This window comes from Drosophila albomicans, chromosome 2L (assembly GCF_009650485.2).
Source record: "Drosophila albomicans strain 15112-1751.03 chromosome 2L, ASM965048v2, whole genome shotgun sequence".
In the NCBI taxonomy this organism is placed as follows: domain Eukaryota; kingdom Metazoa; phylum Arthropoda; class Insecta; order Diptera; family Drosophilidae; genus Drosophila; species Drosophila albomicans.
Genome location: NC_047628.2, coordinates 19348533 through 19370416, shown reverse-complemented (window position 1 = coordinate 19370416; position 21884 = coordinate 19348533). Strand labels below are relative to the sequence as shown.

The 21884-nt window shown below is 36.1% G+C and overlaps 3 protein-coding genes across 3 annotated transcripts in view; 1 reads left to right on the top strand and 2 right to left on the bottom strand.

Annotated features, from left to right (window-relative positions):
- The window catches only part of LOC117564833 (calmodulin-lysine N-methyltransferase), a 36708-nt gene extending 23404 nt beyond the window's left edge, over positions 1-13304 (bottom strand). The window contains exon 1 of the mRNA XM_034243758.2: positions 13290-13304. The gene's annotated coding sequence lies outside the window, so the exon portion shown is untranslated. The remainder of the gene's footprint in view (positions 1-13289) is intronic.
- Positions 13305-14362: 1058 nt separating this feature from the next.
- LOC117565785 (uncharacterized) lies at positions 14363-16156 on the bottom strand. Its single transcript, XM_034245061.2, is given in 3 exon segments — positions 14363-15357; positions 15414-15845; positions 15848-16156. Coding segments are annotated over 3 exon segments (1449 nt in total). The 5' UTR covers positions 15960-16156; the 3' UTR covers positions 14363-14452.
- A 148-nt stretch (positions 16157-16304) lies between these two features.
- On the top strand, positions 16305-21870 carry LOC117565787 (actin-related protein 2/3 complex subunit 2). Its single transcript, XM_034245064.2, has 8 exons — positions 16305-17078; positions 18650-18743; positions 18807-18906; positions 18973-19159; positions 19219-19439; positions 20754-20845; positions 20910-21019; positions 21084-21870. Exons 1-8 carry the CDS (start codon positions 17005-17007, stop codon positions 21109-21111), a joined length of 906 nt encoding a protein of 301 aa, XP_034100955.1. The 5' UTR covers positions 16305-17004; the 3' UTR covers positions 21112-21870.
- The last annotated feature ends 14 nt before the right edge of the window (positions 21871-21884 follow it).

Sequence of the window (21884 nt, the reverse complement as noted above, 5' to 3'; positions counted from 1 at the left end):
GTTGTTGATCTCAATGTTGTTGCTATTGCCAGTGGCGAAAATTTTCATTCATAAAAAAAAGGTGAATGCTTGTGGGCGTCTCGAGCATTCAGCGCGAAAAAAACAATAAAATGCTGAAAATAGAAGAAGCAGCAGCAAAGGCAGAGACAGCGGAAACTGTATTGGCCCAGGCAGACAAACAGGCGTAAGACAGACTGTACAGCAAAGGGGAGAGAGGAGGCAACTTTAGTTGATACGAAGCATAAGAATATGGACAAAGTTTTGTACTTGGCGCAACTTTGTTGTCGCGTCTTTTACTTTTTGTATTTATTTATATTAATACACAACACATGCATATGATTGTCTCTTCCTCTCTGCGTGTGTGTGTGTGTGCGTTCATGTGCGTATTTTTATTTATTTTCTTTTTATTCAACGCGCAGGCAGGCGAACAAGCAAAGCAAATATATTATTGCCAAATATTTGTAACAAAACGAAAAAAGGTTAAAAAAGGCACTTCGAGTCGCTAAACTATTGTTGGCTATATACAGCATATAGTGTGTGTAACTCTATACGTTAGTGTGTGCGTGTGTGTGTATTGGCTTGGCTTGTCACATTGTTCAAACCGCACACACAAAGAGAGAGAGAGAGTGAACCCAAAGCCAGGCAAGCGGCATTTGTGTGGTTTTTGTGTTCGTAGTTTCGTAGTCAACCCGCTGTGAGTTTCCCCTTCTCTTCTCTCTCACCCCGTTGGCAAGCGAAAACATCTAACGAAAAATGTCGAAAGAAATGGCATTAAAAAAAAAGAAGAAGAAAAAGAGGACGCACAAACTGTTGGTCGATAAGGTTGTCCAAATCAAAACATTGATACCGAAGTCCTCTGTTTGGCAAGACGGAAGGACGCAGGCAGCTAGCTTGACAGGCAAACGAGGCGAGCGAGAACTTAAGGATAATGCCAGGTTTGAGTTTGCTCAATGTTGACATACTCTGCAAGTGGAGCAGAGCTCAAGCAGGGTATGTCAGACAGTCTCGCTTAACGGCCACAATATGGATTGACAAAAATAAGCAAAGCTAAAAAAATAAGTGTGGGTGGAACAATATTTTTCTTTGCTTTACTCGATTTGTAGTAATGCAACTATTATGTAATATATATATGCCACTAAACGGACATTAACTTTTAATATAGTCACAATAATAAAGTCACAAATACTCAAAAAAAAAGGTTGGTATTCCAAGTAATTTTGTGAAAGGCTTTCAACGGCAACTACTTGCAATTTATCAATTAATCATTATAAAATTATGTTACTAAGCAAATAATAATAATAAGCTACTCAACATAGAGTGAACCTTAAGTGAAAAAGCCTTAAAGTAATAAGGTTGCTATGTGGAATGGTAGCACAAGATTTTCAAAGGCAACAAGTTAAAAGTTTGCAATAAATCATTAGGAATATAGGCCATTCAAATGATTTGTCTTCTAATTATAGAGTGGCTGTTAAGTGAAAATAATTTAAACTAAGTGCTAATACATTAGTTTGACAACAACTTGTTCTATGCTTATAAATCATTAACTTATAGGGTAGAACATTTTCCTAAAGCGCATCTGCTCGTCTATCAACGTTGTTGCCGTGCATTACTCTTTGTTTTTTCTGCAGTTATTGCTTCGCTGGCAGTCCTACAGTGGGTTAAAGTTGAGCCAGCGACTTAGACTTTAAGCTTGCTCCGAATTTTTGAATTATTTTTCAAGATTTATGCGCCTTTTGAGAGCGGCGCATAAGAGTGGGGGAGATGAGAAAGCAAGTATAGTGGAGACAGCTTTGATGAGGGGCATGCAAAGCAGACAGCCTCGTGAGCCGTGAAACAGTCTGGATATTTGGTTAAAGCTACAGCTGCTGATGCTGATATACAATATTTGATTTGAAATGTAAATGCTACTCTTACATTTAATGCCGCCATAAAGTCGCACTGACAAAGTGCAAAATTGATTGACAGTCATCCCGAAGAGACAAAGAGGAAATCAGTTGCTTTCCTTTCAAATTGTTTTATTGTCAAAGTGAGCAAGGTGTGGCACAGTGAAGTGACCAAGTTTTGATTTGAAAATTAAATTAGTTTAGGTGGAAATCTCTGCAATTAGAGCGTTGATTTCTTTAGTGTTTAATTTATTAATGCGTTATATTATAATGTTGACTAAAACCAATCTTGAATGCACTAAAATTAGTATTCTTGAATGATTAAAAATAAAAAAAGCTTTACCAAATCAATTTAAAATTTCTTAAATTTTTAAAGTTACGTATACGTAATATTACCTTTATTTAAAAGGCTTTTAAGTAAATGTGTTGGGCTATATTAATTTGTAACTTATTTTTAATTAATAATAAGCCAGTACTTATATAATACTAAAGAACTTAACTTGGTTTAATGCATTATGTATAAGTAATTTTATGTTATAAATATGTTCGAATATTAAATAATTGTCTTGTCTAAATATTATATATTTTTAATGTATTAGAATTTTAAATCATCTTGTCTAAATGAAGTATTTAGTGAAATACTCATTAATGTGCGTGTACGTTTGCAATGAATAGTGTGTTGTTACGTATACGTAATTTTAGGGTAAGGCAAAGACAAATCTGCTACAATTACACAAAATGGCCTAATTTTTTCAAACATTATCCTAAGTAACCTGAGGCAACATTCTGAGTAAATTGTTTGAAAAATTAGCTATACTAAAACTTGCTTATGAACCCGCAAAAGAACTCATAAAATAATCATCTCTGAATTGAGAAATGAAGCACTGAGAGCAGAAACTTGCAACAAAGTTTCATGAGTTATAGAAAGACTCATAAGCAGACAGCTGTTCTTCGGCAAAAGTTCTCAAATTCCATTATAAAAACCAAAACTAATTAAAATTAATGCAACTAATTAAAATGATTGCGAGTATTGCCGGAAATTGTGTCGCACAAAACGCATTTCATATTGAAATGTCGATGTAAAAATAATTCAAGGGCAGAAAGAAAGATTTACATAATCGAAACATATAGAAGGACAAATCTGGCAACAGATTGTGAATATTATACGAGTGTATTCATATTTTTGTTTTCTCTTCTGTTTTTTTTTGTGCTTTGGCTATTTTTGTTAAAACTGCTGATTTGGTCTGCAGAAGAAACCCGCAATTATGTGAGCAAGAAAATAGAGAAAATAAAGGAGACGGACAGGGAGACGGACGGAAGACAAATAATGCATGGCTCATTTGCAGCTGCACCTGAAGGCTTATTAAAATCAACGAGTTTGTCTTTCGTTGCTTTTTGCATTTTGTGAAAACTGAAAATCTAAATGTGTCAAGCTGTGTGCAGCATCAGTGAAAAGAACAACAATAATAACAACAACAACGTATTCATGTGAAATGATGATACCACAAGTCTCGAGTCTCGAGGAGCAACAAACTGAACGTTGGCTGTTGGCATATTCGATTTGCGTCAACATCGTTGCTCGTTGTTGTGATTGTTGTGGTTGTTGTTGTTGTTGTCTCCGTTGTCGTTGCCCGGATACTAATGCGAGAGAGAGAGGAAATCATCAAAGCGGGGAGGGGAAGTGAAGACGAAGAGTAGAAGTGGACACTGGGCAGTCATGTAAAAGTGATGCAGCCACTGTGTGTGTCTCTCATGTCTCTTGTCTCTGCATGCGAAATAATTATTAATATTAAAAAGAACGTGCTATGAATCGTTCTTATTTTTGTTGTGCTCGTTCTCATTCTTCTTGCCGTTGTCGTTGTCGTTGTCCTCGCTGATGCACTTCCGCTGGCTGCAATGACAGGCGTAGGTAATTAACAAACTGCAGGGGATCTTGTGGACAAACTGCAGCAAAAGTCAGCGAAAAGCCAAAGTGCCCATTGGAGACAACACGCAGTGCGGACTACGCAAAAAAAAAAAAACACAAAAAACTTTTGCAGCTAAGTGTTTTATACACTTTGCAAAAAGTAAAGAAAGTATAAATAGAATAATGCCGGGGATTTGAAAGCTCTTAAGGGAGATTTTAAACAAGCAAAGCAGTTAAAGCTTCAACTAAGTTTTGCTATCTTGTGCGAAGTGAAATAAATTTTATAATATTTTAGTAGAATTAAGAATTTAATAAATACATTTTAAATTTATTGTAGAATAGTCTTTATAAGCAGTTAAAGCTTCAACTACGTTTTGCTATAGCAAAAACATTTTTATCTTGTGCGAAGTGAAGAAGGCCAAAAATGTTGTGACATTGCAGTATATTGATATTGGAATTTAGATAAACAGTATTTGCAACATTATGATAACATATTTTAATTAATAATTTCCAATAAATTTTAAATTTATTGTAGAATAGCGTTTATAAACAGTTAAAGCTTCAACTACGTCTTGCTACAGCAAAAACATTTTTAAACAGAAAGTTTTGTGATATATATATTAGTATATTGCTATTGGAATTTAGATTAAGAATATGTGTGATATTAGCATACCATATTTTAATTAAAAATGTTCTATATATACTATTTGTAAAACAATTTTTATAAGCATTTAAAGCGTCAACTCAGTTTTGATATTTTAAAACCCTTTTTTTCTTCTGCTAAGCGAAAAGCCGAAAAATTGATGATATTAAAGAAAAATTCTATTTCAATTAATAATTTATTAAACACATTTCAAACTTATTGTATAATAGTCTTCGTTATAAATTGAAGACTTAAATAAAGTGCTTTTAAAAATACCATATTTTGATAAAGCATATCTTTAAATTATTTTGAGTGCATAAAAATAAATTCTTATCAACGCAATTATTTTAAATTGTTCTTAACTCTTTAGTATTGAAGTCCAATAAAAGATAATTTGATCAAATATTCTATTATCACTTTAAAAATACAATTAAAAAATTTATAGTAAATTTACGACTAAAAATAAATTTCAATTTTAAATGATAAGACACATTAAAGAGATATTTCACATCTATTTTCACTGAAAACTTTCAGAATATTTTTTCTTAAAGTTTAACTAAGCGAAAACAAAAATTAGCCAAAGAAATCGCCGCATATAATTGTATTTTGTAGATAGCATCTAAAATGTATCCTAGGTTTTCTCTCTCACAAAACATTGCCACAACAATTCGCAATTTTTCAATTTGTTTTACCTTTTGTGGCTTCTGCTTTCAACTTTGCTGCTCAACATTGTTGCCTTTAGAAGTATAAAAGCTGCGTTGTGTTTAACATTTATTTCATCTTATCTTGTTTTCATTTCTTTTTTTTACTTTTTGTTTGTCTTTTGTTTGTCGTTTGCTTGTCGTTTCTATTGTTGCTTTTACTTTTGGTTTTGGTTTTACTTTATTTTGGCTGTGCGCTAATTATGACATTTTTCTCTTGAGCAATTACTGCCAAATGCTTGAGAGCACATTCGACATTAAGTAGCCGCCCCCCAGTACTAGTCCCCGCTATGTGGCATGCCCCAGACCCGAGCATTTCACTTTTCATTTAACACTTAACATTGCACTGCATTTTTTTGTTGTCTTGGTTTATCTTTTATTCTGTTTGATTTGCTCGAAATTAAATTCACAGTTTATTTTTAAACGAGATTTGTAAATTTACAATTTGGCTTTTGACTTATTGCATTAATTGTTTGTCGCTGATGAACGACTATGTATCTTTTCTATCTATATACATACGTATATACATACGTCTGTATGTATGTCTTTTTATATAACTTTTATTTATGTTTGAAAACTTGGCACAGTTTCCCAGCCAAATTGCAGCATGACGCAATTGACACAGCGACGAGCGCTTTGAATTTTCTTTTTTCGCTTTTTCATTTCGGTTTCAGTTTTTTTTCTTTTTTCATTTTGCTCAGTTTTTTTTTCGTCGAGATTTTTGTTTAAATTGTTGGCAAGCGAAATTGCAAACTAAATGTGCAGCAACAAATTATATGTGTACGTTGTGCTCGGCTCATTATTTTGCAGTTATTTAAAGGCATTTTAATTACTTGAAAATTAATAGCACAATATTGCGTATACGACGCGTTATCCATGCTGTCTAAGAAACACACACGCTGAAATAATTCTATTACTTGACGCACCAAATTGGCGCTACAAATCAAAAGATTAAACGAACACAGAGAATTACTCATTATTATGCGAATGGCCATCATAAATATCGTGGCTACTCTTCGAGGCACATCTGCCGAAGATCGTCATCGCGATCGAGATCACGATCACGATCACGATCACGATCATCGTCTACAGCATTACCATCAGCATTTGTATACTATATTTTATAGCATATCTCGCAAGACAACAAATTTTTGTGTGTTTATCCAAATGATGCGTGCAATGTCAATAGGGAAAATGCGGAAGTGAAATGCTTAATAAAAATAAATTATTTATTCTTTATGCAAATTCAAGCTCTTTCACCCTTTCCCAGGCAAACAAAATGCGAAGTATGTATATTATAAATTTATGAAAAGAAATTGACCTTAAAAATGTACTTGACATATGCTGCACAAGTTTTATGTGGTCAAGGCAAAACAAGTACGAAAGGTACAGTTGAGTGTGCTCGACTTTAAGATACCTGCTATCCATTATGAATAAGAATAAGTGCAGTATTATTCTTGAAATATACCAAATTAATATACAGCAAAGAAACTAAAACATATCGAAGAATATATTTTGTATATCTAATATAATACCGCAAAAAATACTAAAATATGCGGAAGACTATTTGTGGTATATTGATAAAGTAATGCATTAAAATTTACCAAAGAGTACACAATATGCAATGAAGTACAAAATATACCATTGAGTAGAAAATATATCAAATTTTCAGACAAGGTATCTCGGAGTTGCCTTCTTCTGCCTGTTACTTACACTTCCTACATTCACAAAGTTATAATACCCTTCTACCCAATGGGTAGCGAGTATAAAAAAGACTATTATCGAATATTTCATTCTGCACTGCGATTGGCGTAAAAACTGTAGCCAAAAATTACAAACTCTGCTGAAAATTATGGCGCAAAGATTTTCAATAAGCTTCCAACGCCAAATCAAAATAAAAGCAAAAATCGAGAATGGAAATTGTCGAGTGCGAGCCGCACTTGAGAAATGTGCAAGAGGAAGACCATAAGGAGTAGAGAGGGAAGGGAATAAAGTGAGATAGCTGGTGAGCAGAAAACAGCACTCGAGATACGGCGCGCAAATTTGTTGCCAACTTTTGTGGGAAAAAGGCAGTGCTACAATAACGGCTTCTTGGCGTGTGTATAAGTGTATCTGTGTGTGTGTGTGTGTTGATTTTTGCTGTAAATTTGTGGCGTACTAATTTGCTGCTGTCGCCTCGCTTTGCGCCATTTGTCGCACACAAAATAGTATAGAACACATTTAAATTTACCCAATTATTTTTTATGTTTGCACCCAACGCAAGGATTCAAACTGAAGGCAAAATATTTTGCTTCGCTTTTGTTGTTTGCTTCCGCACATGCTTCCTGCTTCATACTCATATTTCACAATTAGATTTTACAAACAATTGCTACTTTTTTTCTGTAAAGGAAAAAACGTTCTATGCGGGTGAATTGAAATAAACGTTGCTTTTATTATATTTACTTTTCCCTTTTGCAACCTTTTTTCTTAAACTCTCTTAACATTATGTGATATATAAATTTAAATTGTTGCACGGTTTAGTAGAATTTTAAAATACTAAGATATATAAATAATATATTTATATTTTATAAGTATTTTGTAGTTTTTCAATAAATGAATAAAAACCCCATTTTGAATAAAAGCTTAATAACATAGTGAATGATATTCTTAAATTAAATTACCTCACATACCGAAAAATATACCGACGGCTATTTATGGTACATCGATATATTACTACATTCCTATTATATACCATAAAGCATAAAATATACCAGAGTGTTAGTACCATCAGTATTTCTTAAATAACTTCGACAACTTTCATCCGATCACAATCAAATTTTTATCATATGGTAAATATATTACGCTTCTCATTCGATTTTTTTCGATTTGAGCAACGTCGATCAGTCGGGTATTAGAACATTTATATATTTTCATACATGTTTTGCATTTGAATTTAAATATTTTACGTGTATATTTCATTTATTTTTGTGCAGTCAAAAACTAAATTGATATTCCAAATTTAGACGAATTAAAGCCCTTTAAATTTACAGCTCTCACAACTCTTTTGTTTAGTTCCAACTATTGAGTTAGTTGCCCTTTCACATTTTGCCAAACCGAAAAGTTTATCGACATTTGCCGCAGCATTTTAACTTTTAACAATCTAGCCCCAAAAAACGAAAACTTTATTGCAATCTGTCTCGTCTAGTTCGCCCCGATGAATAAAAGCACTTTTTATGTAGAACGTTATTTTGGTTTTGGCATTTTGTGAATGTCAGTTTATTTTTATTAGTTAATTGAACCATGTTGAATGCGCTCAAATGAACTCGCATTTATCACAAACGATAATACAACAAATTGACCACAAAATCCGCTTAAAAGCCCCCCAAATGATATGAAAATTACATTTAATTTAATGTGCGCAATTGAAAAAAACACGTAGCGTATTGACAATGCATAAATAATACAATAGATTCGATGAATTTATTATTATTATTGTGTTTCGTATTTTGTATTTTGGGCGAAATATAAGTGCAAAAGTTAATTATGCGCAAATTGAAACCAAATGTTTTCGATCAAACAAAATGGGCAGCAAATGTCGAAAAATTAACGCAAATGAAAATGGAAAAACAGAGAAAAATATGAAATATGTAAATCAAGCCAACAACTGAAACACGACGCGTATTTGTGGTTCTCAAATTCGGAATAGAAAAGTAACCGCAGAGCAAAAGAGACACGCTCTATTTAATGGCCAACTGTCCATCCACCAGATGACAGCGATTAAATGTGCCCAACTCACAGATACCCTGGACAATTGACGTAGTATTCCCTTATTTGAATTCCATTTATAGAGTATACAAAAAAGTATCTGCTATTAATTTGCTTCATAAGTATTCGCGTCGTGTACAAAAGAATTTCAAGTGCTTCCCAAAAAGCAGAAATAATAAATTATTTTTCAAATATTAATCAGATTTCTTTAGCGGCAAATAAATGGAATTTTTTAAGATTTATTTATCGTATAGCTGACTTAACTTCAAGCAGCAGTAGCAACCTTCTCCCTCCTTTCCCTCTTCCTTTCCTCTCCCTTTTGCCAAAACGAAATTCAATTAAATGTGCCTTAAATACAAATCTAGCGCTTATTTTGTATGTGTTTTTTGTTTCACGCCTTCTTAAGTGCCACGCTGCGTATGAGTAATGAGCAATCGAGCAATAAGTAATGATCTATGCCGGCTGACAAAACCAATAAAATTGGAGCAGCAGGCAGGTTGCTGCCACAGCTACCCAAAAGAATAATGCTCCATAAACATTTCCCATTTCGCGTCTCGACCTCCCCGCGGCCTTTCCTCGACTCGCGTCTCGCCTCGCGCGTCTCGTGCTTTTTTTCAATGGCAGCTGATTCAGCGCCAACACAAAACAAAAAAAAATGAAATAAAAACGACCAGACGCAAATGCAAAAACCAAACGCAAAAGCAGACGCCGCGACGACGACGACGACGTCGACTACGAAAGCAGCGACGAACAAAAAAAAAAAAAAGCACAAACAAAACGAAAACGAAGAACGCAAATACATTGCCAAAATAGCAAAGTAATTGCGAATCGTTAAACTCATGAAAGCGGCTAACTGCTAGAACACTACAACAACAACAATAACCCCAAAGACACTCCCCATGAATCCCATGTGTGTTTTTGCGAGGCTCGCTTCTGTCGTTGAGCCGCAGTAAGTGCACTAAACTTGACAATAGTTGTCATGATTCTTCAGTTTTGAAAACTTCTTAATAAATTTAATAAACTCAGCACTTAAAACGTTTTGTCTTGGGACAACTAAAGTGCTCTAAGTTTGCCCTTCTTCTTTCTTTAATAAAGTATAAATATGTTTTTGTACCTCAACTAAATTCATACTCTGGAATGAAAACACTAATTTTATAAATTATATTTCAATACTTGATAGTCTATTAACATTGTGAAGGTCAGATCTAACGTGTTTATTTTATAACAAATACAAATCGAAGTGATATATTTGTAGTTTATAATGTTATTCAAAAAATATATTTATTAATGATTTAAATTGAGTTTTAAGAAGAAAATTAGCCGTGGAACAGCAAAATCTTCCAAATTTCTACGCCTTCAATTATGCAAATATATACTAAAATTTTAAGAATTCTAATTATAATAAAGATTTTTATATTTAGATTATTAAAGTAAATACTGTTTGAAATTTGTTTTACATTTCTTAGCTTTCAAATATATGTATGTATAATAGTATAAATATGTACGACAAAAGGGAAAAGAATAACATAAAATATGTAGTAATTAAAAGTTTTGAAATATTATTTCTTTTACGCTTGCATATATAATGTAAATTAAATCGATTATTGCGGATATTAATAATAATGCCACCGGTACAATGGTCTATGCTTTCCTCCTAGAAGGTCCTACCTATCCTAATAATAATGCCAGTATTTTAAAGAAGTAACAAAGAAAACTGTATTTTTAAGATGACCAAGAATCCTTTTGTTATTCTTAAATATTGCGCGACTTTTCAATGTTTACATATTTCATTTGATATTTTAGTTAATAATTTGTCAATGTCACAAGATTTTCAAAATCACATCTTCGTTCTGAAAAATTGAAATGAAATTGATGTGGAAATCATTCCAAATTAATTTCAATTAGCAATGACAATTTTATGAATCCGCCCTCGTTTATTGATATCTTTACTTTTACATTTAGTATTTATAGCGCTTCCTCGCTCATTATAAAAGTGACTCTATGTGTGTGTGTGCGTGTGTATGTAGAAGCCGTTTGAATGCCTTGGCCGCTTCTTTGACGTTGACGCTCCGAATTGCTGATGATGCTGGCGATGATTAGCAAAGTCGCTGCCTGACACATTACGCATACGCACCGTTCACCTCTCGTTTGTTCTATCTGGCATTTATGTTTGTCTTTCTCTTTCTCTGTCTCTCTGTTTTGCTTTCCTTTTGTGTGCGTGCATTAATTGTCTAATTGACGGCAAGTGCACTTGAAGTAACTTGAATGTAATTGCACACAAGTGCAATTAAACAGCTTGCCACACGCGTCGCAGAGCATGCAACACTGCCAGCACTGCCAGCACTGACGCCAGCAGGCTGCCTTTGCAGACAGCAGGACATGGCGAGTCCTTTCACTCTTTAGTCTATTGCTTCTGTTGCCAGCATCTCTTCTTTTTTTTCTCTGTGTGCTGCAGTTTGTCTTCATTCATTGAGCTGCATAAGTCGTAAATTTTAAATGCTTTGTAGGTCATTGCTGCCACGGCCGCAACTAAGAGAGAAGTTTGATCTTGCACCTCTCTCCCTCCCCTCTCCAGTCACCGCCATGTCATGCTGTTGAAAGGAAACAAAGCTGGAATTTATGCGCTTCAGTGAACGGTCAGCAAAATGGCGCCAAAGTTCAAAGCTCAACGGGGTTCAAAGTGGAGCGAGAAACATGGAAGGAGACAAAGTAGAGACACACAGTGGCCACTCAGTGGCTGAGATTCGCTTGAAGCATGCTTCGGTTTTAGCCATCGGCCAGTTTCGGTTATTTGTTTCTTGATGGAATTTCTGCTGGCGTTGCAATTTTATTGCAAATTGTTTGCAGGCATTTTCGTATCTTTTTCTATGGATTTTTTTTGGCCATGCAATATGCAGAGCATGTCCACAAAAACAACAATGACAACGACGGCAACCACTTTTATTGGCTGGCTATAAAACAAAATGTTGCTGCATTGCTGCAGCCTACAAGTACGAAAGACAGACAACCGGATAGGACACGCATCGCAAGAAAAGGCAAACGTGGCATACGTGACGTATACGTGACGCGACCTCACGAGAGTTGGGCGTGAAGTTTGAGTCAACATTGCCAAGTTTTAATCACGTTAACGCTCCACACAAACTTTAAGCACTAGCAACTTACGCTTATCATCTCATTCATCATGTTTATCAGCGAAGCTGCCTTATGCCTAAGGGCATAAGTAATTATTTACATTTGAAGAGCAGCTTGTTCGCTTCATACGAAATTCCAAATAATATACATGCCCTCGCTTTACACACACACACATTCACACACAGTACATTATTGAAATGCATGGCATGCATATGCCAAAAACAATGCAGAGATTTTAACACACACATACAAACACAGGCAGCGACATGGCAAATTTACAGACAACTCGAGTGAGCCGCAACAATGCAGCAGAGGCGACGACACAGCGTGTGTGTGAGAGAGAGTGAGACAAAGAGTGTTTTGTTCTGTTTGCATTTATTGTGATATACAAATACGTTTACAGTGGTGCATGACTCATTTACTGCAAAGGCAAAGTTGAGTTTGAATGTCGCACAACTTTTAAATTAGAGGGAATGAAAATGCGGTTTTATTATTTGATATTAAAACTATAAAGTTTTAATTGTCTTTGAATAAAATTTAATTTTTTTAAGCATTCAAGCTTAAAATTTCTTAAAAAAATTTTGTTTTTTTGGAATTACGATACGAATTTTCAGGGAAATATGTTCGAATCCAGTGTACATTTATTCTATGCAGTATAAATACAGCTAGCGCCCCTCGAGCATTGCTGACAGCATTAGCAACATACACACACACAGACGCATATGCGTACATATGCATATGTGTATATAAGTATGTATGCGTATAACAATTAATTTGGCACACCATTTTTTCGCGTTTTACGTATTTTTTGCTTGTCGCCATTGCGGCAATTGGGTAAATCCGTGGCAATTGGCAATTATACAAATTTCGTGCATAGACAATTGCAAGCGACATAAAGACGGACGTAAATAGACTGCTAGCAGCGAGTGTAGACTAGGTTAGGGTTGACACTCACACGCAATTGTTGCCATGGGAGGCTAAAGAGCAAGCAACCATTGCGCTCGGACTTTGATTGATGAGTCGCTGGCCTCCAATGATCTGCCACTGACAGACGACAAATGATTCATCTGCAGACAATGTAAGGAATACACAAATACGCTTACATACCCACACATACATATATGCAGTGGGAGGATATGTGCACTTGTAAGTGCTAAGCGCATTTACATGCATGACGAGCGAGCTTTAAGTGCCAAAGCTTTAAAGCGCAAGACAAATGGGATAATATTTATGCAAAACAGAGACAACAACAGCATATGCATAACTGTGATAACACTTACCGAAAATTGCATATGTTGTGGGTCGTGTGTAACAGAGACAACAATAGCAGCAGCAGCAGCAGCAGTCGACAGCTCCATCAATCGCCAGCGTCGCGTCGCGTAGCGTCGTAAAACTATCAAAGCAACGCCGGCGTCAACGTTGACTGCGCTAATGGCAGCGCTGAAATATTTATCACTCTCCCACACACACACATATATACACTTGCGCACTCACAGGCTGCAGGTGTCACAACAGCAGAAATCAAAACAGAAGCACACTCTGTTGCATATGTATGTATGCATGTGTGTTTAAAAGGAATCACCGTTGCGAGCATTCCATAACAAATCCCACTATACAAATCCGCATAACTTCAAAAGATGCCGACGTCGTCGCCGTTTATTTGTACAAAATTAGTTTATGACGCGTTGAAACAAAACGCGCACACACTCACACACACTAACACATGTACACGCGCGCACTTTACACTGCGAGTCTAGTCTAGAGGCGTGTGTGCGCTTTTAAACAGACACTTAAAAAGTGCTTTGTGCGCGAAAGTTTATTATTTTAATAATTCTTTATGTTTGGCGGCTCTTTGACGCACAACACGAGAGCAGCAGCAACAACAACAACTGCAGCGTGTGAACTGAACGTAGCAACTACAAATATTTAGGCAGTGACTACAAAATTCTAAATGCTAGTCATACTAGATTCCAAATCTAATTACTCACACTAACACCAATATGCCGATTGGGATATTTGTTTACAATTGCTTTCCTGCATGTACATACATAAGTGTCTGTTATTAATTGCAATACAATAGTGCCGTTGGTGGTGTATGTTTCATCTGTTAATGTGTTTTGATATTCACGTCTGTATTATACTTGAAATTCAAAAACACACACTACGCCATCTGACGACAAATTCACAAACTGCGCAACTTCGATTAATATGTTTTATCGATAATGTGCCCACTTTCAATTTCTTGCCAAACAGCGAAAGCAAGCGCAGCGCCATCTGGCGGTAACTGCGACCAATAAGTATATTATCGATAATAGTGCTAAGCAGTTGGCGCCACATTCAAATGAAAATTCCATTTTATTAAGAATAGTCTTTTATTATCATTTATATCGCAGAGCTTACAACTTTTGCCAATTAAATGCATAAGCGTTATGTGTATTGCAAGTCAATTGAATATGTGACATGGTGCCACATCTTCAATTTCTTGACCATCGAGCGTTTTTATTTGACACTCGCAAAGGAAGTGCACAATTTTTCGCTCAGCCTGCCGACGCTGCTCGGCACTCAAACCATCTAGCAGCATTTGCACTTTGCTCAACAGACTATTGTTAGATTGCGTGGATGTTGAGGCAGCCTGTTGTATGACTTGAAGGCAATCCTTGGACTGCTGCAACACCGTCTCCATGTTGCTGATGACGGCACCAATTAATTTCTCAGCAGTAGGCGCAGCATCCTCCTCCTCTTCATCTTCATCCACGACACTTTCGATGAAAGCAGACGCAGATGAATCAGCTGTTGTCAGTTGTTCCTTGTTGTTCAGGGGAATGTTGTCGACGCTGGCGACTATGGCGGGCATGGTTGTGGTTGTCACATGGAGTTGCTGTTGTGGCTTCAGAGATTCAGCAGGTACTTCTTCGATATATTGGTGTGGCAGATGCTGCTCCTGGTCCATGGGCAACTCCATTTGCACAAAAGCAACGCCTTCTTCCGGTTCGGACACAACTTCAATGTCATCCGGATCCTCATACGCCAACTCATCCTCCTCAGGGTCGTTGTCCGTGCTATATGGATAATCAGCACCCCAAATTTGTTCGCCAGCTTCAATCTGAAGACCTGTTACAGTGTTGGGCGGACGTTGCTGCTGCTGGCATTGAGCATATTTAGGCGGACGTCCGCGTTTCTTAATATTCTCAATGATCAGTGGGACACCTTTGCGAAAATGCCGTCCCAGAAAGAGCAGTTCATTGAAATAGCGCCAGGAGATGGGCGTTGATTGATTTATTTGATGGTTGCGATATTCCCGTGCAAAGCGATCGCGCAGCTTCTTCCAGCGATTGTAACACAGTTTTTCTGCAGGTGAATGGAATTAGTTATACGAGAAAACAATATTAACATGTAAAACTCACCTGACTCGTTCAGTTGCTCGGAGATGGCACGCCAAGCATCATTTTTGGCCGAGAGATTCTTGGAATTTCGTATTTTATGGCGATCGTACAATACTGGATGCACTTTGACCAGTTCAATCAGCTGTTGACACAACTCGATATCTTCTGGATCCTCCTCGCACTCCTCCTCCTTCTGCTTCCTCTCCTGCTCGGTCTCTAAGCGTGGACGACGCGGTTTTCGATGCCTTGGCTCGAATTTCATATTGTCGAGTGATTCATGTTTTACCTGACCGTGTTTATAGTGATTCTTAAGGAAAAGCAGGTGGGGAAACATGTCCCAATACGTGGGATGCTCAGGATGCTCCTGAAAACGTCGGAATTCCTTGCCAAAGCGATCCCGGATGCTTTTCCAGCGCGTTATACAGGCTCTTTCACTAGCGCCCAACTGCTGGAAATGGTTTTCCAGGCGGCGTCCTTGTTGGCAGCATTCTTGACACTGCGCGCACTGTCCTTGTCATAGAGTATGGGATAGTTTTCTATCAACTTGATCAACTCAATGTCGTTCATTTATTTTATTTCGTGGTAACAAACAACTGCTTCCCATTTATAGTTTTTGTTGTTGTGCGGAAAAACAAGACCAATGTGACCACAATTTCAAAATATACCATAATATACTGCAATAAAAATGTTGTTAAATGCTGAAGGCTTAGTTATATGTGATTTAATAATAAATTCATGGCATTTTCATCTAAAAAATATGTTACTACAAATAAAAAAAAATTTATTTAATTTCTGATAGAATATTTAATATCATTTAGCTATTATTGCCACCTTGTCATTTGATATTATTTTCGGAGCATAAAAATACCAAAAATATATGCAAAACCTTTGCATGCCATATCTCCTTATGCTATTTACGGTCACTCTCTGCTACTGGCCACATGGATTCATTCGTGAATAAAACATTTTAATTTATAAAATAAATGCTTAAAAGTATAGAAAACCGTGCGAGAGTAGAGAAAATATACGGCGGACACATAGAGAATCATTAAATAAAACTTGATAAGGTTGCAAAGTGAAAATTGCAAATGTCAAGACTGCAAAGCGGCGGCCGTGATTGTGTGTGTGTTGGAATTTGCAAGTGTGTGTGAGTGTGCACGGCAAACGACCAAAAAAGCCGACATCAACGAGACGGGAGCACAAAACAGAAAACGTTGCGCCCATTTTTTGTTGTTGATTCATTAAATATACGCGGCACACACATACACTTACAAAACCCAAGGCGACGAGCGTGTGTGCATATACAACGTGTGTGTGAGTGTGTATTCGTGAGTTGTGGAGCAGCCAGTCCAACAAGCTCCCCATAAGTAGCCGTCTCTCACACCAACACCAACACAATCGCAACTGAAGCAGAAGCAGCGGCAGCGAAACAGAAGAAGAAACACTGTAGAAAGAGCAGCGGTCGCAGCCGGAGCAGCGGCAAAGGCAACGTCATAAATTTGTCATCGCTTTTGGTTATTTTCGAAAAAATATAATAAGCACCAGTTGCTAATACTGAATTATATTTGAAAAGACATTCGTTAAACGACTGCAAAACAAATACAATTGCAAGATGATATTGCTGGAAATCAATAATCGCATTATTGAGGAAACACTCCTGGTCAAATACCGCAATGCTCAAGCAGGGTGAGTCTTCCTTCATTCGCATTCTCTGTCTCTGTCACCCACTCCATCTAACTGTAACAGTCACCCATTTTATTTTCATTTTATCTATTTTCTTGTGTGGTGTGCGTTATCAGCTTTATTTAGTTCGCATTATCAGCATATTAAGCACACTCACACATACTTCACCAACGGCGAGCTTTCAAAAATTCGGGTGTAGTTCGAACTCGACGCACACTCATGCACTCTAATCGCACGTCTGTGTGAGTGAGTGTGCATTGCGTGTATGAGTGTGTTTTGCGTTTCTCCGTTCCTCGTAGCATTTTTTAATTCATTTTAGCTCATTTATCGCATCATGCAGGCATAATCCGCAGCCTCATACATTGCAAGCTATGGGCCTCTCCCTCGCACTTGGCTTTGCACTGCAATTGAGTCATCAATCCAATCCAAGATTTGCCTTCTAGTCCATGCGAAATAAAAGCTACACTCCGTGGAGCCAAAGTGGCATATTACAGAGTTCTATTCTGATCTGTGTCTCAAATGTTCCCAAATCAATTAAAACGAACGGCATCCTGTTTAATCCTTCATATTTAAGCAGATGACTTGTGTTCGAATACAAATACTCAATTCTGTAATACACTATGGAGTCAAAGTGGCATATTATGGATTTCTATTCCGATCTGTGTCTCAAATGCTCCCAAATCAATTAAGACGAACGGCATCCTGTTTAATCCTTCATATTAAAGCAGTTGACTTGTGTTCGAATACAAATACTCAATTCTGTAATACACTATGGAGTCAAAGTGGCATATTATGGATTTCTATTCCGATCTGTGTCTCAAATGCTCCCAAATCAATTAAGACGAACGGCATCCTGTTTAATCCTTCATATTAAAGCAGATGACTTGTGTTCGAATACAAATACTCAATTCTGTAATACACTATGGAGTCAAAGTGGCATATTACGGATTTCTATTCCGATCTGTGTCTCAAATGCTCCAAAATCAATTAAGACGAACGGCATCCTGTTTAATCCTTCATATTAGTGCAGATGACTTGTGTTCGAATACAGTTCAATTAATGTATTATATATCCTGGAGTTAAAGTGGCATATTACGGATTTCTATTCCGATTTGTGTCTCAAATGCTCCAAAATCAAAAAAAGCGAACGGCATCCTGTTTAATCCTTCATATTAAAGCAGATGACTTGTGTTCGTATACAAATATCCAATTCCAATGGAGAAGTTTAGTAAATGTGGCATACCTTAGTATTATGTTCTAATTTGTGTGTGATGGAGCTCCTATATAATAGTAGTATGCAAACGGAATATTTTTTTTATAACAAATAATAAAACAGATGATTAAGAAGTGGCACACACAAACAGAAAACAACTATAAAAATATTTATACATATACATTTATATGTATGTGAAGCTTCTTTATATATAACTTTTTTGTTAAAGCTTTATATTATTTATCTTTTGTATACCCTAATCTCAAATCAATTGGCATTCGAGCAGGCGATAAGATATTGAAAGTGGACTTGAAGTTGGTTTGTTTGTTAATGATTTAATTTGTGTTTTGTTTTTTTGCAGACTCAAACAAGAATCGATTGATATAAGAATAGCAGACTTTGACGGTGTTCTATATCATATTTCTAATGTGAATGGCGATAAAACAAAAGTGCGAGTATGTATTCCTATTCCATTCAATTATAACTTGAAACTAATAACATATTTCTCAACAAAATAGATTAGCATTTCGCTCAAGTTTTACAAACAGCTGCAAGAACATGGAGCAGATGAGCTGCTTAAACGGGAATATGGAAATTTGCTGACTGATACGGAAGAAGGTTTGTGAATTGCTAAAATATACCATGAAGAAAAATATTATAAACTAATTTATTTAACGTCTGCAGGTTATAACGTTTCTGTACTTATTAATCTGGAGGAAATACCCGAAGATTGGGAGCAGGTTGCAAAGAAAATTGGACTGCTAAAGCGCAACTGTTTTGCGTCAGTTTTCGAGAAGTATTTCGATTACCAAGAACAGGGCGAAGAAGGCCAGAAGCGAGCAGTTATCAACTATCGCAACGATGAGACACTGTATGGATAAAGTCATAAATTATACAAACGAAAATATCTATATCTTACTTTATTAACAGCTATGTAGAGGCAAAGCCTGATCGCGTCACCGTTGTCTTCAGCACCATCTTTAAGGACGAAGACGATGTCATCATTGGCAAGGTATTCATGCAGGAATTGAGAGAGGGACGCCGTGCATCGCATACAGCGCCACAAGTGCTTTTCTCGCATCGCGAGCCTCCTTTGGAACTGGCCAACAGCGATGCCAGAGTTGGCGACAATATTGGATACGTTACATTCGGTGAGCATTTCTACAAAGCCCTTATCTTAGGGAGTTAAAGTGGCATATTCCTGATTTCTTACCTGATCTGTGTCTCAAATGCTCTCAAATCAATTAAGACGAACGGCATCCTGTTTAATTCCTCATATTAAAACAGATGACTTGAGTTCGTATACAAATGCCCAATTCTGTTATTCAATATGGAGTCAAAGTGGCATATTCCGGAGTTTTATTCCGATTGTGTCTCAAATGCTCCCAAATCAATTAAGACGAACGGCATCCTGTTTAATCCTTCATATTAAAACAGATGACTTGTGTTCGTATACAAATGTATAATTCTGTTATACACTATGGAGTCAAAGTGGCATATTCCGGAGTTTTATTCCGATTGTGTCTCAAATGCTCCCAAATCAATTAAGACGAACGGCATCCTGTTTAATCCTTCATATTAAAACAGATGACTTGTGTTCGTATACAAATGCCCAATTCTGTTATACAATATGGAGTCAAAGTGGCATATTCCGGAGTTTTATTCCGTTTGTGTCTCAAATGCTCCCAAATCAATTAAGACGAACGGCATCCTGTTTAATCCTTCATATTAAAACAGATGACTTGTGTTCGTATACAAATGTATAATTCTGTTATACACTATGGAGTCAAAGTGGCATATTCCGGAGTTTTATTCCGTTTGTGTCTCAAATGCTCCCAAATCAATTAAGACGAACGGCATCCTGTTTAATTCCTCATATTAAAACAGATGACTTGTGTTCGTATACAAATGCCAAATTCTTTTATACTTCGTGGAGTCAAAGTGGCATATTCCGGAGTTTTATTCCGTTTGTGTCTCAAATGCTCCCAAATCAATTAAGACGAACGGCATCCTGTTTAATCCTTCATATTAAAGCAGATGACTTGTGTTCGTATACAAATGCCCAATTATGTTATACTTCATGGAGTCAAAGTGGCATACTCCGGAGTTTTATTCCGTTTGTGTCTCAAATGCTCCCAAATCAATTAAGACGAACGGCATCCTGTTTAATTCCTCATATTAAAACAGATGACTTGTGTTCGAATACAAATCTCCAATTTTGTTATACAATATGGAGTCAAAGTGGCATATTCCGGAGTTTTATTCCGTTTGTGTCTCAAATGCTCCCAAATCAATTAAGACGAACGGCATCCTGTTTAATCCTTCATATTAAAGCAGATGACTTGTGTTCGTGTACAAATATTCTGGAGATCCCATCCCAGCATATTAGAATACATATGCGGTACTATTAAATTGTATTAAACCAACAACGACTAATCATATAAATTGCTTTATTATATTTGCAGTGCTATTCCCTCGTCATACCAACAAGGAAACGCGGGATAATACTATCAATTTAATACACATGTTCCGAGATTATTTGCATTATCACATTAAGGTGCGTCCCCTTTTTGAATTTTAAAGTTGAATTCTCTTTTTAATATATTTAATTTCGATTGCAGTGTTCAAAGGCGTACATTCATTCGCGCATGCGTGCAAAAACCTCAGACTTCCTTAAGGTGCTAAACCGTGCGAGGCCCGAAGTAAAAAAAATCGAAAAGAAGACTATAACGTGAGTAGAATTTACGCAATTATTTATACAGATGTTATTTACAACAAATACTGTCTCATTTTAGGGGGAGAACATTCATACGCAAGGAATGATGCACGCAGTATATTTAGTTGTTTTTATATAAATATAAAAATAAAATTGTGTATTAAAATTTGAGATAAACCGCAGAAGTTTGGCAAATGGAAAGCAAATGTTTCCAAAACGATATAGTGTGAGATGTAAACCGCAAACAGTAATAAGAAGTAAACAAAGTAAATTGAAAAATTTCCAACTGCAAGTATTCCAAAAGAGACAAGAGTTAAGCTAAATATAAGCTGAGCAAGTTAATGAACAAAGAATTAACAATAATAGTTACGCGTTAAAATATATAATAATTAAACTGTGTGTGTTCGTCGAGTCAGCGCCCAGAGCTAGAAACAGAAACATAAATAGAATTAAAAAAAACAAATAAATTATACAGAACAACACAATCAGAATCAGCAAGTCAGCCACAAATAAATTTGTTACAGTCATTGCCGACAGAGTCAGCGTACATATTATGTATATCAAAAACCTAAAGAATTGTCAAGAAAAAAAAGCATTTTAACTAATACCTAAAGTCTAAGTGAAAAAATAAGTAAATGTCATAAACATAACAAACTGTTAATGTCGCAATCGTCGTAATGCTGCCCACACACCGGATACTTTAACTAGCCCGTATGTGTAGAGAATTAAATTGGAAAATGAAAAGAGAAAGAAACGAAAAAATAAATAACAAGCAAAAACGAAAAGAAACTAAAATGAAAATCTTTGATACATCAATACTGATTTCAAAAACTGCGAAACTGCAATAAACTGACACAAATCAAATATTTATACATTGTTT